A 27,337-nucleotide genomic window follows, 5' to 3' on the forward strand; every position below is an offset into this window, starting at 1 on the left:
CAAAAGGCCACCCTACTGGGATCTGCACGCACCATCCGAAAATACATCACACAGTCCTAAATGCTTGGGAAGTGTTCGACTTGTGATTTTGTGATACGAAATCCAGCATATCTATCTTGTGTGCTGTGTCACTCAACGTTGTTTTGTCAATAATAATAATAATAATAATAATAATATTTCTTACTCGCCTCTCCTCACAGTTTGAGGTGGGGCGCAACATATTTAAACACATCTTTCAGCATGACTCCATGGTCAATTTCCTAGAGATAACATTTTCATCAAGTCCTTGAAGAATCAAGAATAATCAAATCTGTAAATGTCAGCTCACAAATGTGGAGGTTCAACTGTAATTGCAGGGCTGTAGGGGACCTTTAGGTCATTACATGTGCATATTCTCTTTGCATGGTCCTCAGATTTTTTTGAACAGATGAAAAATAAGAAAAGAACATCTACTTGGTAAATGGGAGGTGGGGGTGGGATGGCAGAGTAAGCACTTGGATGAAGGGGGTCACAATGGCAATCCTAGAAGGTGTTCTCTCAAGTAAAAGTACATAGCATACTCCTCTCTGGTTTTTTCACTATTGTGAGGGTTCTTCACACCCAACCCCAGTGAAAGTGGAGAAACAACAGTGTTGTTGGTTGATTGTTTTGCAGGCTTCCTGTAGGTTCCAAAGAATAGAGATTCCTTCATCAGTCCAAATCACTTTTTTAGTAGCCTAATATTTATCTAATGCAGCATTTCTTCCATATTACATATTGCAAAACTGTGCTAGGTCCTATGCTTGTGTATCATAAGACATTGGCCTGAGAAGTTGGTTATGAATCTCATACGATTTTTCTTCATAAAGTATATGTTTTCTGTTGAGTACTGTAAATTGATTCTACTCAATATAGTCCTCAACTAGTCTGATTTGTAGCTTCATAATGATGCTCTACACAAATATCTAATGGCACTGATAGATGGAAGTCAAGTCTCGGTTAGTCATTATCTTTGTAGATCCTTGGCAATTAAGTGGAAATTCAGTCACGGGGCATAAAGGAGACATTACCTTTCTAGTCTTTTAACATACTTGAATATAATTTCAGTTGCACTGTCTACATTTGTATGATTTATTTGGAACTTTATTTTATTTTACCTTTATAATAACAATACTGAAACTAAATTTATCTTGGATTCTGTTGACTTTATGGTATGTGTTATCTGTTGACTTGTGTTAAATTTTCCATAACTTGGGGGGAAAGTGACTTTTTTCATCTCAATACTCTTCCTTCGTTGTTTTATTTCAGCATTTCAGTATATTAAGTGTCCTCTGTGGAAATGAGATTAATTTCCCCATGAGTTTAATACAGTGTAAAATCTAGTGCGTCACTTGGGCTCCAGACGTTTTAAAAAAGAAGTTATAATGATTGAAAAAAATCACACAACGAAAGCAGTTCTGATTTGCAGTTTCAAAACATTAACATCTCCGCATGTAAAATGCTCATTACCATGGTTAGGTTGGAAAAAAGAAAGAAAAGAAAAGGTTGAGATTGTGGCCAGGACTTTATCTGCTTGCTCATAATTAGGAGACTGGAAATCCTCTGCCAGTTGGTTGTAGGAGAAAGACTTGAGGGCAACAAAAAGAGAAATTGAATTTCTCCCCTTCCTCTAGCATGTTAAAACCTTTTTTTTTTATTCAAACAAAATTTTGGCCACTAACTGATTGTTTCAGAAGATCTTTTAAAGGAGGGAGTTATGGTTTATCATTTCCTCTTCCTTGTGTTTGCAAAATACTTTTATACCATTTTACCTCAGTGCTAGATTGAAAATATTGGTTTTAATTGGTTCTTTAATTTATTGAGGTGGATTTTATTTTAGTACAAATCGTAATTTTATTATGATTGCAAGTAAAAGTGTATTACAGAGATGACATTTTAAAAAATTAAGCAAAAGTTCATCATTACAGTTGTAGGGAAGGTGTATACCAGTGTTGATGACTTTGGTAAAAAGAGATTGAAAATTACAAAACGCTTTTCTCCAAGTGACCATGAGAAGCAGGGGAACAACATAGTATCAGCTGCGTTACAATAGGCAAAACAATTTAAAGCCAATCATATTTCCCCAAATAGGCCTGTGTCAGTTGGGGTCTGGTTTTGGATGCAAAATAAATTACTAGACCACATTTTTGTTATTTTTAAAAAACTGTATTTTTCAAATTGCATTTGGAGGTTACCAAGTGTAATGAAGGAGGACAGATTTTGTCAATCGGTCAAGGAAGTATAATGCTCCAAATATTAAGGACATAAACATTAGGAGATAAGTTAAAACACAAATAACATACATTGAAATGAATACATAGAAAACACATCAGGATATAATGAAAGTGTTCAAATTATATCCGATTATTTCTTGGGTAGCATTTGAACATCCATTCTGCCACACCTTAAAAACAACTCTGGAATTTAGTGATTGAGCACATGAAGAAGAAAATGGGACCTGGAATTAACATTAGGATTTGATTAAAATAAGTAACTATGCTTATGTGTAGAAGTAATACTTAGCCTTGAAATATGTATTGGTGTTATAAAAGGTTATTTGATAAACTGTAGAGAAGAGTCAATGTGCTTTCTATAAACACAATCTGGCAGGTTAGAAATGATATTTAACATTTTCTTTAATTATTGTAGCAATAGTAGGTTAGTTGTGGAGTATTATGTTTATGTATTTTTTAGGTTTGTGACATTTGTTATATTTATGTTACATTTATTTATGTATATCCATAATGCAATATTATGTGGTTAAAATATTTATGTTAATAAATTTATTTATTTATTTTTTAAAAAGGGTTTTGGGGTCTCTGATCAAAGTTGGATTAAATAGAACCATGTGACATATATGTCCTCCCAGACTGTTTTTGCAACATGACTTCCCTAAGTTGCCTTTACTGGGGGAAAGATAAAAATGAATTATCTGTTTTGAAAGCCAGGAGTAACAAAATACAATTCTGAAACATTGCACCCCTACTATTTAAACCAAAATTACTAATTTTTCCAATCCAAAAGTGGAATATTTTGCTACCAGTGGCTTTCATTTATTTGTTTGTTTCTAGTGGAGGCATTTTCGGTAGTTTGTGCAGCCCCTGAGTTGCCTTAGAGGCAGACCATTGGGCCCTGGACATGCCAGCTTTGATCAAGAGTTTACTAAATCTCTGGAATGAATTGTCTAGAAAGGTAGACTTGCTTTATTCAGCCTCTACTGAATGAGATGAAGGGCTTGTCTAAATGAATAGTCTATAAATTATTATGTCAGTACTAAGCCTCTAAAATGTTATGCACATTTCACAGTAGTGCATGTGGGAATTGCATTTGTGGTTTGAGGATATCATTAGACCTGCTTTTTATGTAAGATCTCCATTTTAAACTACTGCAGGCATGGTGCTAAATAAAATCTCTGCCTTTGGGGGCCATATACCTTGTGATATATGGACCACAAGAAAGAGAAACTACAATCCATAAACCGAGAACTCAAGTACAGTCTCGGAGCTACCATTCAGGCCACTAGGGATATTCAAGAATACTCTAAAGAGTGTGGTTTGATAGAGTATCTCCTGAGTCCAAGAAATAAAGCCTAGCATATGGAACGATATGCAGTTTTTCTTGGATGTGTAAAAAGGAATTGCTGTGTGCAAAGTGGTGCATAGTTGCGTATAGGTTGAAGTGACAAGTTGGCAGTTTGGAAGCACAGTAGGCCCTTCATATCCATGACTTCTCCATCCATTGATTGAATTTTTTTAATTGTTGTAAATAATGGAACAAACATCCATGAATGTTGGTGTTTACAGGTCCTGGAAATATGTCCCAGCAGGTACCAAGAGCCAGTGCACTTCTGGATACACCCCAGCTTCGAACTTTTAAGGTGGCAAGGATGATCAGGGATGCTTTGGGGAAACTTTCTTATCCACTGGGGATGCAGTGATGAAGATGAGACTTGGTTCAGGCATTAATATTCTAGTTGTCTCTGGCACATGCTGTTCATGGTGTAACTTCTCAAGGGAATCTAAAAACATCAGTTGTCCCCAAATAGAGTTGACTATGTTCTGAACAAAGCAAGTTGATTGGATCATATTGTATAGATACAAGTACCATCTTCATTGCTTGCTATTTTGTTTCCAAACTTTATTCAAGGTTCATTGAATAGAATCACAGAATTGGAAGAGACCACAAGGGCCATCCAGTCCAAACCACACAATATACTACTGTCAAGCCACTCTTAGAAGGATGCTCTACCAAATATTTAGGTGGATTTTTTTCTTGCAATTTGAATCCATTGCACTGTGTTCTAGTCTCCAGAGCAGCAGAAAACAACCTTGTGGCATGCTTTCAAATATTTTGCCATCATATCCCCTCTTGGCCTTTTTTTCTCCAAGCCAGTTCCCTAAGCCATTCCTCATAGGGCTTGGCTTCAATACCTTTGATTATTTTGGTTGCCTTTCTCTGGATGCATTCTAGCTTGTCCATATCCATCTTGAATTGTGGTGCTCAAAACTGGACACAGTTTTCTTGTTGACTTCTGATTAAAGCAGAATCAGAGAGTGTGACTTCTCTGGGGCTAGACACTAGACTCCTATAGATGCAGCCTAGAATTGCATGGACTCCTGATCAGATTTTGAACATTATAGCCCCAAATGGAGGACACTTGGCAGGCCTAGGTTTGAGTGCTCATGCCATCAGAGGCCCAGGTTAGAGTCCCACTGCCACCTGAAAGGCAGCAGGTGCATACCTATGGCAAGGCTTTATCAATTCTGGTGCATAATATTTGGAACGGCTTCTAAAAGGAGGTCCAACTCGCCCCATGATAATCTTATTTCAACATGCTCTTACAGCTTCATTTTCAGTATACATGTTTTATACAAATTTCTGCATTTTCATTTTAAAACTGTACAGCATTCATTGTTGCTGTCTTTATGAGAATATGTGTGTAGATCAAATAGAATATATTGTAAAAAGAAAGAGTACAAATTTCCATGATAACTGGTGACAGTTTCTTGACCAGCTCGAGGTAAGACATTTCTTCTCTCCTATGAGAAGAAAGACTAGCATTTTTATCTTACGTGAAATCTTTGCCAAACAAATATTATATAGCCAAAATATAAACAGTCAACTACCTTTTAAATAAATTTGTTTAGCCCTTTCCTAAACCGGATAATTTCCTTAGCACCTGCCACTCTATTTTCACTAAATTTCCTATTGCAGTCTTCATGGTGTGGGTGGGAGTGTTTGAGAGAGGAGAGAGAGAGACAGAAACACAAAGAGGGAGGTGCAAGATGTGAACACAACAACTGTGCATCTACATTGTAAAATGATTCAAGTTTGAGACCACTTAGAATGCCGAGGCTCAATACTATGGAATCTTAGGAGTTGTAGTTTGGTGAGACATCAGCACTTTTGGGCAGAGAAGGCTAAGGATCTTGCAGAACTAGAGATACCATTATTCTATAGCATTGAACCATGGTAGGTAAACTGGATTCAAACTGCATTAATTCAACTGTTTAGGTGCACCCCAAAGCTTGAAAAAGGTATTATCTGTTCTAGCCTACAGCTCCCAGACTTGTCCCCTTTTCGAGTCTGGACTCTCTACATGCATAGATATTTTTGTTCATTCTATTTTGTCACTGCTTTTCATGTATAATTAAAACGTGGGAAACATCTTGAACACTGAGGAGCAGGCTACAAATGTGTTTGACAATAAGCAGCGGCATGATTTTTTCTTGCAGAAAAAACTGGTGAGAGCTTCTCTCTATGAGCTTGCATTAGGCTGCCAAGGCCTTTGAAATATAGGAAGGTATCACAAACCCTTTTCAAGAATTGGGGAGAACATAGCTATCAATAGCCATCGGAAGCAGTTGAAAGCACTGTTTCCAAGTGCCTCAGAAGTTCACTATGACAACAAGGGATGGATCTAGATCCTTTTTTGCGTTAGTGAAGGAACAGGCTCTGTGGTTGACTACAGATTACATATTTACGAAAATTGAAAAAACATGTAAGAAACATTGCTTTAAGGGATACTGCTTGTGATATATATGTTCTCCACACATTTTGAAAACTGTTGGAGTCCATACTCTTGATGTAGGACTGGGGCACACCACTGTGTCTAGAATGATAGACCATTTAGATTCCAACTTTGTAATCTCCCATCTTTCAGCTTGGATCTAAGAAACTGTCCGCTTGTAATGCAGTCATGATCTTGAAGGTCTACCAAGAAAAGCCACCTTAACTGTCATCTACATTGTAGAATTAATACAGCTTGAGAACACTTTAACTGTCACAGCTCAGTGTGATGGGATGAATAGGAGTTGTAGTTTTACAGGGTCTTTTGCCTTCTCTGACAAAGACCTCTGGTGCCCCCAGCAAATTAGTCTCCCAGAATCCTATAGCACTGAGCCACGGCAATTAAAGTGGTGTCATACTGCATGAATTCGACAGTGAACATGCACCCATGAGGGGTGATAGTTGGTACCAGTGTGTGTACATTATTGTAGAAATTGATGGACTCTGTGGTAGAATACAAATCGGCACTGTGTTGCCAATTTGTAAGCCGCCCTGAGTCCCCCAGGGGAGAAGGGCGGGGCAGAAATACCGGAAATTAAATTAAATTAATTTTAGAATAGCTTTTAAAAGTAAAGAGATTTGCTGAGAATATTTTCATTTTTCACTAGTAATAAACTTCTTGGACCAATGCAGATGCAAACTAATGCTGATTTTCACCTAGAGAAACAAGCATTAATCCCTAGTGCCAATTGTTGGATTTGGATCACTACTGAATATATCTGTGTTAACAGATCAACATTGAAATGTAGAGTCATGGCAAATGGTGGTTAAAGTGTGTGAAGAGAATGATTGTGAATGGAAAAAGAGTAGGGCTAAAGGGAAGGGAGCATGTGATTTTAAAGACTTATTCCTTAGCCCTGGCTCTGCTTCAACATCATGTCACATCTGTTATCGGCTTTTTGGAATTGGTTACTTAGTGTTTTGGAATGTCAAAACAAAACGTTGGCTTTCTGAAGTATTAAAAAATAGACTCCATGATCCAACTAAGCCTGCTTCTTGTAGAATTACATTTCCAAACAAACACCCCTTATAGCATGTATTTTGCAAAAGTACCACTGTAATACACAATTTCAGGGAAACACTTCTAAATTGACAGTCTTGTTTTATACAAGTGAAACACCGGCATATCGGTTTGTATTAAAAATATGTTTTTTTTATTTTTTCCTGCAGTTTGTTTGCATTGCTGTCAAAAAAACACAACAAAGTTTTAGAACAAGCCACCGGGTCCTTGAGGAGTTCCCTCACTTCGGATGATTCTCCACTTCCGGATTATGTGAGTACCAACCTTTGTGTTTTAGGGTAATGTATCCAAATGGTATATCCCCAGTCTGCAGAAGTCTGTCAAAGTGTCTGACAACCTGGAAACCATCAGCACCAAAATATAGGAAGCTTCGTTCATGACATCATGTCTGAAACTCACTGAGGAAAAAAAATGTTGCACATAGCAAAATAGAAAACCACAGCAATTCATAGCTAAAAGATTTTCTGTAGTCTGACAGCTTGTAGTTCTTGAACATTTGTATTTGATTGCCATTAAAATGGCCATCAAGCAGAGTGGGGAGGTATTGTGGCAAAGTACTGTGGTATCCTGAGGAAGTGGAACACCAAAGTACCGCCTTCTAGCTGGCATCCAACCATCTGCAGCAAAAACTCATAAACCTGAGGTTATTGTGTCGTTTGGTTTTCATTTTGGTATATACACTCGAGGTTATTCTCCATGGAGATGTAGCAGACCTCAGAGACCATACAACTTGCATTAAAATATTTGGCAATATATATCTTTTATATAGGAACATATCTCTTTGTGCTTCTTGTCTCTTAACTCTCAGCTGGTTTTGTAGATATCACTGAATATATTCTCTACTCTACTTTTCAAAAGTCTACACTTGCTAAGCCATTTTTGTTGACTTGGAAATTTCCCCAAAGTTAAATACTTAAATGCTAACATACCGTAATCCTTAGAATTTCAGCACAGCTCTAATTCAGTCTTACTGTGTAACTTAAATGCCTATCCTATTGAAAGCAATACGGTCTCAATAGAATAGTATTCCAGTACACATTTGGACACACACACACACACACACACACACACACACACATATATATATACACATACACATACATACATACATATACATATATATATGTCGTATAGCTATAATTCCGCTGTAGATGGGCTTGTGTCAAGCACATGCTGATCCTTTCATTGGGTTATTCATGTCAAGTTTTTATGAACCTGGTATGAACAACCTGAAGCTAAAGATGCTGTACTACAGAATAGTTTTTAATACTAGTGATGTTTAATTATGTCTTAATGTTTGCATTTTTGTATATTGTAAGTTATATTGAAATAATTTTAGTGTAAGCCGTTTTGGGTCTCCTTGTGGAGAGAAAAAGCAGGATATAAGTTATTATTATTATTATTATTGGGATGTTGTGAGTTTTCTGGGCTGTATGGCCATGTTTCAGAAGGATTCTCTCCTTACGTTTCACCCCCATCTATGGCAGGCATCCTCAGAGGTTGAGGGGTCTGTTGGAAGTTAGGTATTGAGGTTTATATATCTGTGGAGTATCCAGGGTGGGGGAAAGAACTCTTGTCTGCTTGAGACACGTGTTAATGTTGCAATTTGCTTCCTTGAATAGCATTTTAATGGCCCACAGTTTCAAGGCCTGGCTGGTAGCTGCCTGGGGATTCCTTTGTTGGGAGGTGTAAGCTGGCCCTAATTGATTCTTGTCTGGAATTCCCCTGCTTTTTGAATCTTGCTCTTTATTTACTGTTCTGATGGAGAAGAAGAATTGAACAAGTACCTGGACCACCTCAACAGCATCCACCCAAACATCCAATTCACTATGGAAAAAGAAAATGAAGGAAAACTGCCATTTCTAGATGTCCTAGTCATCTGCAAACCCAATCAACTATTGGGCCACACAGTTTACAGAAAACCTACACACACTGATAGATGCCTACATAAGAACTCCAACCATCACCAAAGTCAAAAAAGAAGTACAATCAAAGCCCTGGCAGACTATGCAAAAAGAATCTGCGAATCCCACCTCCTCCAAAGTGAACGGAACCACCTAAACTGTTCTCTACAGGCCAATGGATACTCCACCACAGACATCAGAAGACCTGCAAAGCCAAGAGTAAGCCACAAGAATAAAGACAAAAATCCACCCAGAGGAAAAGTGACCTTACCATACATCAGGGGAACCACTGACTGCATAGGAAAGCTGATGAAGAAACACAACATACAAACAATCTACAGACCCATGAAGAAAATCCAATAAATGCTACGTTTAGCAAAGGACAAGAGGGATCCTCTCACCTCTGTAGCAGTCTACTGTATACCATGCAGCTGTGGACAAACCTACATAGGGACCACCAAATGTAGCTCCCAAACACGAATCAAGGAACATGAAAGGCACTGCAGACTGACTCAACCAGAGAAGTCAGCCATAGCAGAGCACTTGATGAACCAATCTAGACACAGCATATTATTTGAGAACACAGAAATGCTGGACTCTTAACAGCTACCATGTCAGACTACACAGAGAAGCAATTGAAATCCACAAGCGTGTGAACAATTTCAACACAAAGGAGGAAACCATGAAAATGAACAAAATCTGGCTACCAGTATTAAAAACTCTAAAATCAGAACAGTAAATAAAGAGCAAGAATGAAAAAGGAGGGGAATTCCAGACAAGAATCAATTAGGGCCAGCTTACACCTCCCAACAAAAGATTCCCCCCAGACAGCTACCAGCCAGGCCTTAAAACTGCGGGCCATTAAAATGCTAATCATGGTGGCAAATTGCAACATTCACATATGACTCGAGAGTTATTTCCCCCCACCCTGGATATGCCACAGATATATAAACCTCAATACCTAACTTCCAACAGACCCCTCAACCTCTGAGGATGCCTGCCATAGATGGGGGTGAAACATCAGGAGAAAACTCACAACAACCCAGTGATTCCGGCCATGAAACACATCATCGTTGTTGTTGTTGTTGTTGGTATTATTATTATTATTAAAACTGAACTGTCTTGAATGCTGTTTATCCTCTAATTGTATTTTATCTTTTAAGCATACTTTTATGTAATTGTAATACTGTCACTAGTTTAATTCCACTTTTAAATTAACTTTTGTGGCATGTTTTAGCTGTATGTTTTTTAACATTACAAGATGGCTTGAGTCCCAGTTTTAGCAACAAGATGGGATAACGGTGATGGTGGAAATGATTATTTCAGTGTCCTTTCTTTTAGAGTAAAATTGCATCCCTCTCCCTGTTCCTGATACCCCATGACTGGCATACATTAATGTGGCTCCAAGTGCAGTGGAAGGGGGAATTTTGTATCACAGAACCAGGCAGGGAGTATATGTGACCCACTGACCATGTGTTGTCCATCCGTGCAGAACATTTTCCACAACAAGTTGGATGATGTGGCTCCCCTAGTGTGAGATCTCAGGACAATAATAAATGTTATCTATTGTCATTTCATGACCACGATGTGTAGTTTCTTTTGGGGCTGAAGAGGAAGGTGTCATTATTTTTTGAAATGCAAACAACTTTTTGAATCAGGAAACCCAACCCAAACAGGCGAGTTTCAATATTAATTGTGGTTTGAAGAATGTAACTTCTTCTCAGAAGAAAACTAGTGACATGAAGAGTGGTGAACAAATTTGAAGTGTTCTGTCTTACAGTCCAGTTAAGATAGATTTGTGAACAGGGTTAATTTCCCTTTTGCCGGAAAAAAAATTTCCTTACCTGCTGTGTAGGTCTGATTGGCAGGCACAAAGCTCCTGATGTAATTCAGTATCATCCCCCTTGAATTAATAATCCAAATAACTCCCGTTATGTAGCTGCTGAATACCATGTTTCTCTTGTCCCCCTTTTTTTCTTGGCTAATGCTCCAAAAAAGAGTCCACGAAGTCCCCTGTTTAGGTTCATCTTATATTTGTCTATTGCAAATCGAAAGCAGCTGTCAGTTTCAGCATCTAGCTCTTGAAAAACTTTAAACCCCTCCAGCATCATCTGGAAATAATATAGCTTGTAAAACAAAGCTAAGAAGAAAAAGCAATGTTTGTTTTATGTGGGATGAATGACTTCAGTTGGGGTCCTTCTAATTTGCCCATTAGGAGGGTTATTAAAAAGCAGTATTACAAAGGTGGTTTCAACAAAAACGTTGTTTTTGTTCTATCTTGTTATTACATTTGATTATAGCCAAAGCAGTAAGTACTTTATAAATAGCCCTTAATTTTATTCCCCCAGCAGAGAAGCAAAAGACTAGTAATCTTACTGTCTTCATGCATTGGTGGATGCTAAATTACTCCCCTATATTATGTTAGTTCCTTTAAGCAAATTGTGTTTTAGAAGTCATATTTAATTTCCCTTTACATGTTCTGGCATGTGCATTTTGCTGCGGAAGGCAAGTCCAAAACCTATTAGCCATCTTTCAAGCAAACTATAAGAGTACTAAAAGTGAAATGATTTTGGAAAGAATACTGTCCTTTTTGAGAACATTATATAATTTTCGAAAAGACTAGGTTCTAGATCATAGAACCATAGAGTTGGAAGAGACTTTGTGGGCCATCCAACCCTATCCAACCCCCTGCCAAGAAGCAGGAAAATCACATTCAAAGCACTTCATGAAAATAATGATCCAGAGTGAGGCCATAGGCATAGATTCATTTACTCAAAAATAAATCATGTTGAACACATCAGCACTTCTGAGTAAATATGCATGGAACTGGACTGTGAACATATTGATGTTGATTTATTTAGAAGTGGAAAGTATGTGTCTAAACATAATGATTTCAAGAAAACATTTTGACAGTATGTAGGTGTGATGAGACATATTTTACATAAGACCTGCACATTTCAGGGCACGCAAAGCCAAATTCTGCTCATTATTCGTATCAGGCAGGGTTGGAGAACCTTTGGCCTTCTAGCTGTTTTGGACATCAGTTCTCAGAAGTCCATTCAGCATCCAGCAATTAATATGGTACTGTGAGAACTTGCTGGTAAATTGGTAACTTTCCTGTGTATGTTTTTCTGTGTATTTTAAATGCCTGCCTGGTAATCAGGCAAAAAACAGGTAGTGAAGGGGAAATACAATAAACATATATCAGGCCTCAGTACAAATCTGATAAGTGTATTGATCTGGCAGATCACATGTTATGCAAACATATCTGGAGGTTTCTTTGGCCAGTCTGCTCCAATACAGCCAACCAGAACTGATAAGATCCAAGGGGTCTCAGCTTGGGACCTCCTTAAAATCCTGTGCTGGAGGTTTTAGGAGAATGTGAACTTCCTTCCTTCCTATGTTCTGCCTCTGAGTTGTAAACTATTTTTCATGCTCAAGAGGATGTATTAGCCAGCTTTTTCAGATGTTAGCAATGGGGTCCTTCAGATCCTGCCCCTTTTGCTGCATTTCCAAAAATATTCCACTTTTGAGGGAATAAAAACACATCTTGGTACTGAAATGGTGGTTTAGAATGAAGCACCACAGATTCTGTAATATAACTTGACACTGATTTGGACTTCCCATGGAATCTATCCATTCCTGATTGTCGGAAGAAAACTGCAAAGTCTGTTCAACAATAAAGCTGTTCCTGTGGGTTTTTCCCCTTCATGTCTACATGGATATTTGTACATAGTTTAATGTGTGTGGTAGTTCTGCTAGCTTTGTTTCTTGTGTTTAATTACAGATGGGACGGGTATAATGGTACGTTTCCAATCATGGCAAAGGCATTCCACAGCTTGGTTGGTTCGGCTTAGTTGGGAAAGAGACTCAAAAGATATATGTAAGATTTTAGAGGCCAATACACTTCAGACACTTTCTCAGGATGCTGCATGGCCATGGTGTTTTTCTAGATTTTAAGTTCGAAATGAAGAACAAAAGTAGACCTCAGTGGTCTGATTGAGAAAACCTCTATGTTCTGTGTTTCTCTTAATAAGGTAGGATATGCAAGTTAGTTACTCTTGAGTTTTCTGAAAGTCCCATTTTTTCACATAGTGTCTCAGCGGAGACTGTCCATATGTGACAGACTGAGACAGTGGTTTTGGTGGACTAGACAGTGTTGTCTCACTAAAAGCGAAACTAGAATGACACACTTATGTTCTCACAGTCTGGCAGCTGCTTTGGTTGCTTTAAGAAGCTGCTTCAGTTGAAGAGGAAACAGTTTGGCCTCTTTTTTCTAAGATGTTATGGGGAAAAGGGAAGTTATATGACTAATAATCCATAAAGTTTGGCCCTGAATAATAGCCTCAATATTTTTCAGATGATTAATAATGTTGTTGGTCAAAACAATACATGAGAGACCTCACTTCAGATGCTGCACTGTTTTGCTTTCCTTTCTCTTTCTGTAAAAACAAAACAGCAGAGATGCTGGGACTGAGCAGAGCTTCAAACCTCACAGATAAGGACCAGTTAAATGGGTGGGGGGTTTTCCAGTGCTCTGGAAGAAATATTTGGCCCTTAGGAACCACAGCAGATTACAACATGCCCTTGGTAATGGGGACTGCAAAATAAGATTCAGGGAACCTTGGTTCAAAACAAAATTGCTAGACCTAGAAGCATCTGGGAGCATCTTTGGTGGTACTTTCATAAGGGATCCAGAAGCCATAAAACAATCATTGGAACCTTGGAAGCTAGAAGATTCACATCACTGTTCTGAAACACACACACATACACAATATTTTTGTCCTGAAAGGGAGGAATGCCACCAACTTCCATTCTTTTAGATCAGTCTTTAAGATGCCTTGTATCTGCCAGTCAGCCTGCCAGTCAGGAAAGTGGATGAGGCTGGCTGATATACGCAGTTGAATTTGTAGAGCAGTTTGGCAATCTTCAGCATTTTTATCACAATATGAATTAGTAGTTCCCCAACATATACCACACAATAGTTATACAGTTTCACCCCGCTGTTAGCCCCAGCTTCTTCCAAGCCTAATAGTTTGAAAACATGCAAATGTGAGTGGATCAATAGGTACCGCTCCGGCAGGAAGGTAACAGCGTTCTATGCAGTCATGCCAGCCACATGACCTTGAGGCATCTACGGACAATGCCGGCTCTTCGGCTTAGAAATGGAGATGAGCACCAACCCCCACTTAATGTCAGGGGGAAACCTTTACATATACATATACATATATACAGTGTGTGTGTGTGTGTGTGTGTGTGTGTGTGTGTGTGTATTAAATAGATTATACAAATCTTACATAACTAACATTAACACAAAACATACAATAAATCAGTGTAACAATCATATATTTTTATACATTTAATCTCTATGTACATCCACCACCTATGGAACATTGATTCATCCTTAATAGTTATATTGAACTCTTCTCCAAAATGCCAATCATTCCTTTTCTATTCCTTTTTCTTTGACAAATATATATTTTGAGAATTTGCCCCATATTGCCTCAAAATCATTTATTTTCATTAATCTCTTTTTGCTTTTTATTTCACAAGTCAGTTTATCATTTATTGCAATGTTCCATACCTCTTTGTACCAATCATTAATGGGTTTCAAATATAAATAAAGAGATTTGTTTATTTTATTACAAGTTTCTATCAAAATCCACATTTTTTGCCCCCAAACCTACTCTTGATGTATACATAAAGTTGACTTATACATGAGTATGTATTTTTGTTCTGATCTGGCATACTTGTTTCACTTGATAAAAGCCACAGAAATACAAAATCTTTTGCTAGAATATTATGAATGAATTAGTTTAGTAGTTCTTTTTCCACTGGGTCCCACATCTCTTGAGGCTTCACTTTTCCCGAAATATCTAATTCAAATTTTTAGGATTTTGAAGGAACTGTTACCATTATCATATGAATGAACATGCCAGCATTTACATTTTGAAGTGTTATTTTGATGTCTGCCTCTCAGATTTTGCAGGCTGCTGAGGAATAAGTTGCGCTAATTAACCAGTTCTTACATTTGTTTATCCCTGAGGACATTGCGGCATGCTGTCCCAATCTGAGTCATTAGCAGCATTTTTCACATTAATATTAGTTGCTTGCAAGGCTTCTGGCATTATGCATGTGAATGGCTGCTGTCAGAGGGAGCAGCCCATAGAAGAGGGTGGAGGAATAGGCCTCAAGGGTTGGGTGAAAGGAAGAGCAGTGTGATAAAGGGCAGGAGAAAAGCAGAGGGCATAGAAGCTTGAAAGGAGGGGGGAAATGCAAAAAGGTGTGATATCAACCAAAACACAGAGATTTTTTGGTTCTGTCATAGGGATTGGTTCAAGCCTTTATAAGAGGCTGAAATAGCAACCAAAACACAAAGATGTCTTGATAGAGCTTTCCTGTTCCCATTAACTATAAGTCAGTGGCCTAACCTTTTGCAGAACTCAGGAGGAGGAAGACAATTGTCACATGAAGTTCCTCCTAAGTTCGTCACTTTTTAACAAATAGCACTGCTGTTATAAGTTTTACCTCCAGACTGAATTGACATAGCTCCCAAGAGATTAAATGAGACAGTCAGTGGCCATCTAGATAGCCGGTATATACAGTTGCCAGTGTCCTCATGGTATATGTTTTCACTGTCATTTTCTGAGCCGTTTTTGTGTTTCAAAGAGAAGTGGGGAAAGATAGTGGCTTACTAGGTGATGCCTACATGCCATCTCCAGCAACCTTCAAGTATTGCTGGGCGGTTTTCTGATCCTCAGTTACCTGACAATGTGACATTGCAGCATGAGTTGCTTGGTATTAAACACATGCTGGGAAAATGTCACACTAAATGGTCTTCTTCCCACAAATCTTACATATCTAACTACCTCCCAGATGTTTTTGCTTATTGAACTAATTTGTTTCACCAAGACATGGTCCACATTTATATACAGCACAATCAGTATTTTGAATTACTGTAAATACCATTCAATTACTTCTTAAATTTCTTAGTTTTTTCAAAAATACACTTTAAACATTAAAAATTAGTAAAAACACACAAACACCCCACAAAGTAAAATATTTGATTAGCAAGTAAACATTGCTAATTACATACACATACAACATCAGTGCCATTGTTATTTCCAAGACCAAGGTGTCACATATCATATTTATATTATGATACTTTCAAGCTCTGCCTTTAGAGCACACAGAACACAGGGCACTAGCCAAGGTAAAGTTGTTATCAGTTCATAAGTTATTAATCGTCAATTATCACTGGCATGGAAGAACTGGTAGCTGGTGCTTCAGTCAGAGTTGCTTTAAAATACTCATTGTAGCTACCTGGCCTTCAAGAGAAGTCTGTTAAGCACTGCCAAGAAGTGCAATGTCATACAGAACAACCAAACTACTTAATTTCTGAACTGGTGAACCATAGGAGCGCCATCTTGCAAACACCGTTTTTCTTTTCTATTTTCTCATGTCTACTATCAGTGGTGCATTGGAAACTCCATTTGAAATTACCCTGGAAACTGTAGGGAAATATCAATATCTGACATGGAAGCTCTAGCAAATGGGGGAAAGGTCTGAGGAGAGTCTTCTTTTACAACAGACAGTGTTAAAAGTGTTGAACAAGTACCTCAAGGAGGCCAGGATTTGAATGCGCACTTAGTCATGGAAGCCCACTTGGATACGTTGTCAGCTCTTGGCCTTAAAGGAAGGCAATGGCAAACCACATTGGAATATATCTTTCCAAGAAACCCCCATAATAGGGTTGCCATGAGTCAGAAATGAGTTGAAGGCACTAAAAAGGGGTTAACATGCAACAGAACTGTGTCCTCACTTTGCATACTTTTGGAAAACTGTTTTCTCTTCCTGTGTTTGTTGACAGGCAATAAAACCTGCCTTCCAAAGCAAGTAATAGTCAATGAGCAAATGGCCTGCTTTGTCTGCTCCTTCCTCAGTTGCTTTATACAAGAGCTGACTTACCAAGAGAGGGATAATCACAGAACAGTTGTACTTCCATGAGAAAAAAAAAACTTCCTCGCATTTTAAAGATGTTATTTCCAGAGGAATCAAGTTCACTGCAAGCATCAAGTTGCTTCACACAAGAATATGAGCTGGTTGCCAACAATCTTCACTTTTTCTTACATTGAGAGAAAAAGAAAAACATTGGCTTGGCCATGTTTTCCAACATAACTCTCAGCCTGGGAAAAATAAAGAAGTGTCCTGGATCATGAGATTTTCCAGTTCCCACACTGTTCTTTCAGCTTACTTGTGTATCCGAGGTGTAGAGCAACTCATATTACGCTGCCCTGGGAAAAAGCTTAATTGCGTTTTCCTGAAATGTGAAGTCCTTTTTATTATTATTCTTATTATTTTATGCAACACACAGCAAATCTCCCTTTTTCCCTCTTAAATCTTTTTTTAAATATAGTCTGTTAATTAAGGCTCTCAAAAATCTTAGCCTTGAGTTGTTGCTTTTAATTTTGAAATTAACACTCATCACAAACTGACAGAAATGGTTTTGTGGGCAATTAAATGGCTCCAAAATGGAGATGGTGGTTTTCTCTTTCATATACAGAACCTGCACAGTCAACTCTTGTTACTTCAGAAGTGTGTTTGCAGAGTGGGGAACTATATGTTGTCCCTGCCATGATGCATTTCCTTAGCATTTTATTTTCAGTGTATTTTTGTTCCTTTCTTGCTGACATAACTAGCTGAATAGACATCACTGTGAGAGAGCATGAGTGCCTTTGCATTTGTTTCAAGCTGTAGACTGAGATGTGACCAGTATGCATATGATGTTCAACTCTAGTTCTCTTCCCCACCTACAACCACAGAAATAGTCAATACCCTTGAGCATCCTCAAAGTTCAATAATAAAGACAAATAAGCTGTAAGTGAAGCCTGACAAGACAAAGGCGGTTCTTGTCAACAGAAAGTCTGGCTCAGGAATTTAATATATTCTGGAAGGCTTGCAGACTGCTTGAAAGATTAGGCTCATAATCTGAGAATACTCCTTGCAGGGAGGAGATGCTGATAAAGGAAGAAGTCTTGCACACTTCATAGAATCATAGAGTTGGAAGAGACCACAAGGCCTATCCATTCCAGCCCTTTTCAACTCACTGACACTATGCAGTATATGACATCCCGATCTCATGATTGCCAAATTATTTTTTGCAGTTTTAGATTTGTGTCTGTCTGTCTGTTTTAATCGCTATATTTTTGTACCATATTTTGTAGAATTAGTGACTTTATAAACATTGCTAACTTTGCTGAAACATGCAGGATATAAGATAACAGGCAAAGACATGTCTCTGCAAAATAAGAATCAGAAAATAACGTGGAATGAGGAGACCTCATTCAAAATGCCCTGAAAGCATTTCTGCTCCTCAGAAGTAATGAGCAAAGATTAATTATTACACATAACAAAGGAAGTCTTTTAACATTATGTTGCTCTTAAAAAAGAAAATCACTGTGTCCTTTTTTGTTGTTGTTGAGCGTCTTGAAGTCATTTATGTCGACTCTAAAGCATGGGATTTTCTGGGATTGAGAATATGTGATTCACCTAAGGTCACCCAGTGAGTTTCCATGGCCAAGCAGGGAACTGAACCTTGGTCTCCAGAGTCATAGGTTGCAGCTACACTGTAGAATTAATTTAGTTTGACACTACTTAACCAGCCTGGGCTCAGTGCTGTGGAATCCTTGGTTTGTAGTTTGGTGAAGCACCAGCACCTTTTGGCAAGGAAAGCTAAAGACTTTGTAAAGCTACAACTTCCAGGATTCTATTATATTGAGCCATGGCAGTTAAAGTTGTGTCAAATTGCATTAATTCTACTGTGTAGATCAGTGGTTCTCAACCTGTGGGTCTCCAGATGTTTTGGCCTACAACTCCCAGAAATCCCAGCCAGTTTACCAGCTGTTAGGATTTCTGGGAGTTGAAGGCCAAAACATCTGGGGACCCACAGGTTGAGAACCACTTCTGTAGATCCACCTATAGTCTAATGCTAAAAGACCCACTATAGTTTTCATTATCTCCTTCACCTCAAAAGTAAAAGGACATTGTTATTTACACTGCTTCTAAACGGCCTTTTTCATAAAGGCTGACATGGTATTTTAAGAAGTTTACTTGTGTCCTTCCTGGGGAAGGGTCAGTTCTTCTGTATCAACCCGCAAGACAAGCTACTGAACAGCGTCAGGAGTCTTTGTGTTTATCATACTCTTCATTGAATTCTCATCCGCCATCCATTTTAACAATAAGAAAGAATGTCGCAAACAACAGTGTTTAATCTGAAACAATTGTTGTGCATCATCCTTGCTATCACAACCCTTCCAAGTCTATCATTGCTTTTCTTTCCTGTTTGTGTTTTCAGTCAGTGTACTGAGAGATGCCTTGGGGTTTCTGGGAGAAGGGGTGCCAAGGTGTGGAAGAAGAGATTGTAAAATTAATGTCTCCTAAGGCAAACGTTGTAAAAATAGCAAGGGGTGATAGTGAAAGTAAGAGGTTAACTTGAACTCTTGTTTATGTCAGCTTTCCCCAACGTCATACTCATTCATTGTATTTGCTGGAGACAATGTGGGTTGCAGTACAGCTCATCTCAGAAGGCGCCAGATTGGGAAAGGATAACTTTTGCCTTAAGCCTTTTGGCATTTCCGAGTTTAAGACTATTGATCTTTCCCTTTTGTGCATCATATGCTTGTTTCCCTGTTGTAGATAATTGTTTGGAATGTTTAGATATACTTCTAGAACGTGCATAGACATACATGGCTCAATACAGTATATAAAATCTGATCTTTAAAATGATCAGTTCCTGTATAAGTATCTAATACTATTGAAATTCAACACACACACAATGTATAACTTATTTGTTGCTTTCATTGGGAAAACTCAGATCTACTTCCTTCCAAAGCAAGTCCAAATACCTCAAATTTCCTCCGTAGTCTCTCTCTCTGTCTCTCTCAAAATGGCAACTGAAATAACACCTCATCACTTTCCGTTGCCATTTTGAGACGGACTACAGAGGGAAATTGAGATAATTTATGATGGGAGGATAATGGGGCATGAGTGGAGCTGTTTGAGCAGTTTCCAAGCAAAATTGTCTGAAATTATGCTAGTTTTTTTTAAAAGAACAGGAGCCACAGAAATGGGGTCCAAGGACTACATGCAGTTCAAGGAACACAATTTGCTCGCCTCTTGTCTTTTTGAAAAACACAAATGCCTATATTTCCTATCCTATTTTGGTCTTTGGCTGCTCTGACATGAAGTTAAAACTATCAATGATTATGGTATTTGTTATTTAATATGCCTGTATATTACCAGTCCATAAGAACATAAGAAGAACCACTGTGGTTCAGAAAAAGGCCTATCTAATGCAGCATTTTGTTCAAACTTTGGATGACCAGTTGGCTATGGGAAATCCACAAAAAGGTAATGAATCTTTTAATAAGTATGATTAAGCTCATTAATAGCAAAGGTTTTGACTATCTTACACGGTAATCCTATCCAAGTCTACTGAAAAATATTTCTGCTTGAGTTCAGTTGAAATTAATTTCAAGGATGGGCAGTTTGGGGTTGTAGCAGCTTTGTGTTGGATACTAGCCAGTGAATCCAGCTAGGATAAATAGTTCATTTTTCTAATGGTAAAGCCTACATTGCAATTTTTGAAGATTATGGTAAAACTGTGTTTGTTTCTTTTTTTTTAAAAAAAAAAATACAGCTTTGAACTCTGTCCTTTCATTCCTTTACTTTACATTCATTCATAGTATTACCTATTCCTAGCTTGATTCACTAATGCATCGGAAGTAATTAACCTCTTCATTGAGTATTCATAGTTTCCTTTTTTAGTAGAAAAGCTTTCCTATAAAATTTGTAGACATGAGTCAGGGGAAAAATACTGACGCGCAGAGGAAATTTTATTCCTAATTGCTTGAAATGTAAAGCATGAATTAAAATTAATATTGGTTTCCCTCCCTCCCACCCCTGACTTCCCAAAATGCCAGAAATTTGCGAGCTGCAAATCTATCCACACTCAACAAGGACTAAGTTCTGTTAAACATAGATTTAGTATTGAGCCCCCGGTGGCACAGTGTGTTAAAGCGCTGAGCTGCTGAACTTGCGGACCGAAAGGTTGCAGGTTCAAATCCGGGGAGCGGAATGAGCGCCCGCTGTTAGCTCCAGTTTCTGCCAACCTAGCAGCTCCAGCGGGAAGATAACGGCGCTCCATGCAGTCATGCTGGCCACATGACCTTAGAGGTATCTATGGACAACGCCGGCTCTTCGGCTTAGAAATTGAGATGAGCACCAACCCCCAGAGTCAGACATGACTGGACTTAACGTCAGGGGAAACCTTTACCTTTACTTTACTAAACTCTTATGGGCTTGGTCTGTTACAGGTAGTTTTGTAAATTCTGCTTTCATTCTCATATTTATTTCTGAATGGCCATGATGCTGGCAGTAGTAGTACAACACATTTATGTGATATCTGGTTAAAAAAAGGTTTCTTTATAAAGAAAAAGTTACTGATTTATTCCTTCGTATCTTGAAATAAAACACACCGATAGCAAAAACATCAAACATGCGCTCAGAGTTTTGGAGCACAATACTCCTGACCTCACGATCATGGGAGAAAAAAAATGAAGTATGGATCATCAATGTTGCCATCCCAGGTGACAGCAGAATCGAGGAGAAGCTTACATGATATGAGGATTTAAAGATAGAACTTCAAAGACCCTGATACAAGCCAGTAAATGTGATCCCAGTGGTGATCGGCACACTGGGTGCAGTGCCTAAAGACCTTGGCCTGCACTTAAAAACAATCAGTGCTGACAAAGTTACCATTTGTCAGCTGTAAAAGGCCATCCTACTCAGATCTGCACCCATTATTCACCAATACATCACACAGCCCTAGACAGTTGGGAAGTGTTCAACGTGTAATTGAATACAAAAGCCAGCATAGTGATCTTGTTTGCTGTGAACTAATCTTGTGTATCTGATGATGATGATGATGATGATGATGATGATGATGATGATGATGATGATGATTTTATTTCTTTCTTGTGGCTCGAGACGGGTTGCAGAACAATTAAAACACATAAACACTGAAAAAAACCCCACTACAAATACATATATTACAAATAAGTGGTGGAGTTGGCCTTTTGAAATGGGACATTTTCAGAAAAGTTCCTTGTGGTGTCTCACTCTGACATTTTACAAGTTCATCTGTGTTTTAATCAACACACTCTTTTATGCTTCTTCTATGTTCTGTCGGCCTCAGGAGACAGAATGACTGATGAAGCCAGCCTGCTGTTTGTAGGATAAATATTCCCCCAAATCTTGAAGGAGACTTGTTAATAGAGCACGAAACACATGGGAAATGACTTAGAGAGGTTGTTTTTGGTAGTGTGTTGTTTGCTCACAGGTCACTGTCACTTTACAGGCATGTGTGAAGAACACAAACTTGCTTTGCTTGGATCAGTCTAAAGATCCTTTAGTTCAGCATTCCCCAGTTCACAAATAAAGTATGTTGGAGAGAACCCTTTCCTTTGATTTGTGTCTGGCTTCTAATATTCAAAATATACTTGTTTTTAAATTTTGTTTTTAAATTGTCATGGCCATCCAAATTGTTAGAAGCAGTTGAGCCATTAACGTATTTTGTGACAAAATGATAGTTAATCTTGAAAATGTAAGGAATAATTTTCATGTGATGGTTCCAAGTTCTTCTGTTGAAGAAACACATTATTTTAATATACCCTCATCGTTAACATTTTATTGTTACTTGGAGATGAAGCTTAGAGATTTTAACACTCCAAGTTTACGTAACTAGCATAGAATCTACTTTTGTTGAAACAGTATGTTGACATTCCTCCATAAGTAGGGTTCTGCCCCCCCCCCCCCCATATCAGGCAGAGGACAAGAAAACAGTGGCACCTTCTGAAATCACAGGGTCTTGTTCTGCTGCAAATGCCCTCAGGTTGACAAGAAGAAATGTAGGCCATCTGGAAACCATACATTAACCACTCTAAGCTACTAAGGTGAAGTGTTCTATTAACGTAGAGTAATATTATTCCCTCTCATAGTGAACTCAAATGATTGTCCGCATGGAATCAAAGTAGTTCAACCAGTACAAAAATAGCAATTTCTGCATAGTTGGAGACTCCCTAAATCACTCGTTGTAGTAATTTAATCTGCAAATCACTGAGCTGTATATGACCATATGGCCCTGCGCCTAGTTCACAATGTTCATCCAAGGCATTGTTCTGTGTCCCACTACAGAAATAACCTATATTGATGGAAATGTGGGATTGGTGGTTTTTATTTTTGTGGGAGGATGTTATGAAACTCTCATCCTGGAGAGTTTAGACATATCATTGACTGTAGATATTTTTGTTCTACTTTGTTTTGGATGATTTATTTAAGCTTTATTTAAACAGAGGCTGGATGACCATCTGTTGGGGGTGCTTTGAATGTGATTTTCCTGTTTCTTGGTTGGACTGGATGTCCCATGAGGTCTCTTCCAACTTTATGATTCTATGACTTTTAAAAAAAAGGTTCTGTTCTAATTTTTCTTTGCTTTAAATTTTTAAATATCTTTATTTTTTCTATGTATTTGCTTTATGTGTCTCCTGTGAGCATCTATACATTGTAAATGCTTAAGAAATTAATCTCAGAAAAGGCACAAACTGCAATATGATGGTATTGAATAAACCGTAGCAAAGGTATCAGGAGTGAATGATGTGGCAAATATGTTTCAGTAGTTTCCATTTCATGGAAAAGGGGGTGCACAGTTACTTTACATTCACATCCACAGGCAAACTGACATTTTGAAAGAAGCCTAGCATCATAGATCTAAGTACAGTTGGACTAAACAGGACCTTAAGACAGCAATCTTGAACCAGTTGTGTTCATTCTTAACAAATGGCTCAGCAGATTCACACATTTTCTTTTGGGACAAGGGAATCTGTGAGCACCATTTGTTGTCATTTTCAGGACTTTGGTTGTCTCATTTATTGAACTGTGATCCTTAGAATGGGTTTCACTCACACTTGATATCCCCTAGATGAAGTTTATTCAAAACTGGAGTTTGTGACTTTTTGGAGATGAAGATGATGGAGATCCCAGGTTTGGGCAACTGTTCCTTGCTTTACTTTCTCAAAAGGATGCAGACAGATGTGGCACCTTAGTGAAGCAAAACATCACAAAAATATTGTTTGTACCAATGCCAAACATTCCTGATGTTCTGCTTGATATTTGAATGTTCAGCAACTGAGTCCAAGGATAATCGCCCCAGAATCCCAATGTTAAGATGTTCGTTTGCATTAATCTTACAATTTCCGCATTAGTGGTGTGGGTCACAACTGTTATAAAAGCCTAAACTATGTAGTGCAGAAATACCAGTCTAATTATATACCTTTCGTTGTGGATAGCAGCTGTTGGATTGAAGGAAAATGCTGCCACAATATTTTTCATTGGAACCATTATCTTGAAGAGAGAGAGAGGGGAGAAAGAAATTCTTTGCTTTGTTTTGAAACTGGTATGGAAGTTATTACACAGGATGATAAAAAAATTCTTTGTAATTGTGAAATGTTTTTATAGCTTTGTTTGTATCTTCCCTGACACTACGTCTAGCTGTAGCCATGTCTTACTTCATTCTGGTGGCACAGAGCAGGGGAAGTGCGGTATTTTATCATATTTTGACAATATTTCACCACTCTCTCATATACTCCCTGTTCTTGACTTTCTCCTCATTAAACTTCCCTGCTATCCTTGCCGCTCCCTCTTTGTGGAAGACTGATATGTAAAGCTATTCTCAATGCTTAAAGGAATCTGCAATATCCTTTTGATGAATGCGTGTGAAAAAATTCTATATAGCTATATTGTAGTATTTGTCTTAGAGTGTTCTTTAGGCTCCTATTTATTTATTTGATTTATATCTTATGATGGCCTGCTAGGAGTCTGCAAAAGTGTCCTATTAAGACAAACCCTCATCCTTCATCTAACAGATGGATCAGCATTGTAGAACTAATGCAGTTTGACACCTGCTGAACTGCCATGGCTCAGTGCTATGGGATCATAAGAGTTTTTGTTTTACAAGGTCTTTAGTCTTCTCTTGCAAATGATGCTTCATTAAGACTACGGCTCCCACAATTCCATAGTATTGAATTATGACACTTAAAGTGGTATCAAACTGTATTAATGCATTGTAGGTGCAGCCTCATTTGAAATGTGATTCTGGAAAAGAGTTCTATGCACACCATGGACTGCTGAGGGCCCTTCCAGACAGGCCCCTTATCCCAAGATCTGATCCCAGGTTTTCTGCTTTAAACTGGATTAGGAGTGTGCACTGCCAGATAATCTTGGATAAACAGAAAATGCGACTGTTTGATATTCTTATGTTTTATTGAAACTGTGTTTAAAATTATTTTGTTACTATTATTGTTTTTATTTTATCTATGTTTTGTTTTGATGGATCATTTATATTGATATCTAGGGGCATTGGCCCCCTGTGTTAAAAAAAAAAAAGCCACCCCGAGTCCCATTTGGGAGATGGGGGGGGGGTATAAAAATAAGGTTATTGTTGTTATCATTAAAACCTGGGATCAGATCCTGGGAAAAGGGCTTGTCTGGAAGGACCCTCAGAAGACAAATAATTACATCTCAGAGCAAATTAAGCCTGATTCTCCCTGAAATCTAAGATGATTGAACTGAGACTGTGATACCTTGGTCATGTAATGAGAAGACATGGCTCTCTAGAGAAGACTGTAGCACTTGGTATGGTAGAAGTCAGTAGGAAAAGAGAAAGACCACATTACGGATGAACAGACTCAATCAAGGAAGCCAAGGCCCTGAGTCTGCAACACCTAAGCAGGAATTCCTAATCCCACTCCCCATCAAAGATTTTGACCTATAGTGGACAAACTTCAGTAACTAGTTAGTAAACTGAATTTTGGCTTTTATGCCTTTCTCTCTCTCCTCCATGTCTATATTATTGATCAGATTCCACCTTCTGTATTTTTATTATTTTATACTAGTTGTTTGTTGGAACCCTGTGCTTAGCTGAAGTTGCATTGTGCCAAGGAAGGGAGATATTTCTGCTAAGGATACCTGTAAATTATCTATTCAACAAGCAAAACTGAATGCATTTAATAAACTATTCACTAAAAATAGCACTCCAAACAACTACAATAAGACAAAAATAACATTAACCGAGTTATAATTAAAACATTAAAACTCATCTATTAAAAACAAGGCTTATTTAAGTGTGGCAAAAATAGAATGTGTTATTAGTTTTTGTTTTTAAACTGGAATTGTGAAATGTGGGAGAACTGTATTGTCTACTGAGGATATGGATCAGAAAAGATTACTGTCTGGTAGACAGACAAATTGCTGCTGATCTGCCACTTTAATGGTGTATGGTAAAATTAACTATATGAATTAGCTATATGAATTAAACAGATGACATATATCCATATATATGGGAGACACCTATTTTGCATAGTTTAACTGACTTCTTTGAAAGCTCAAGACTCTGTTTCAAACATTGTTAAAGACCTGTCTTTCTTAAGCTGTCACTGGCTTAAATAGTGAGAACCTCTGCTACATCTAAATAATGATATGACCCTGCCCAGAAGACACTAAAAGGTAGCCGTTTTCCAACTGTCCTGTGTTTTGCCTAAGGCAACTTTGGTGCCTTTAGAGTCATGTGTGCTGCGATAAGACATTGACTTGGCTGTGGAGGAATAGACCTAGGACAGAACATAAGCTTTGATTTCTGATGGTTCACTGTGCACAAACTTTGTTTCATGTACAAACTTAAGCATATAAGATGTATATGCAACATCCATGGATTTTGTGTTTAGATTTAGGTTTTCATCTCCAAGATATCTTAGGTACTTGTATGCTACAACAGGTATTCCAAAATCTAAAAAAAAAATCCAAAACACTTTTGGTCCCAGGCATTTTGGATAAAAGATATTCAACCTGTCTTAACTTGCATTGACATTATGTGGTTTTCTGAACAATATCAGTATTTATATGCAAAATTAAAATTAGTGTACCCCCTTAATTATCATTTGCAAAACCATTTACAATAGAAATAGTGCCTGGCTGAAAGAATTTGCCATATTCTGCCTAATATGCATATCTTCTATGTGTATCTTATAGGCTCAAGATCTGAATGTGATTGAAGAAGTCATTCGAATGATGTTAGAGATAATCAACTCATGCTTGACAAACTCGCTACACCATAACCCTAATCTAGTTTATGCATTGCTTTATAAGCGTGATCTCTTTGAGCAATTTCGAACTCATCCATCTTTCCAGGATATCATGCAGAATATAGATTTGG

At 38.0% G+C, this 27,337-nt stretch overlaps 1 protein-coding gene across 4 annotated transcripts in view; it reads left to right on the forward strand.

The window, feature by feature from the left end:
• Nucleotides 1-27,337, forward strand: part of dym (dymeclin) — a 191,032-nt gene that overhangs the window by 119,877 nt on the left and 43,818 nt on the right. For all 4 annotated transcript variants that reach the window (XM_008102762.3, XM_008102761.3, XM_062972565.1 and 1 more), the window contains 2 exons: nucleotides 7,258-7,360; nucleotides 27,154-27,336. In XM_008102762.3, coding sequence (XP_008100969.1) covers nucleotides 7,258-7,360; nucleotides 27,154-27,336 — 286 coding nt within the window. The remainder of the gene's footprint in view (nucleotides 1-7,257; nucleotides 7,361-27,153; nucleotide 27,337) is intronic.

Source organism: Anolis carolinensis, chromosome 2 (genome assembly GCF_035594765.1).
Source record: "Anolis carolinensis isolate JA03-04 chromosome 2, rAnoCar3.1.pri, whole genome shotgun sequence".
In the NCBI taxonomy this organism is placed as follows: domain Eukaryota; kingdom Metazoa; phylum Chordata; class Lepidosauria; order Squamata; family Dactyloidae; genus Anolis; species Anolis carolinensis.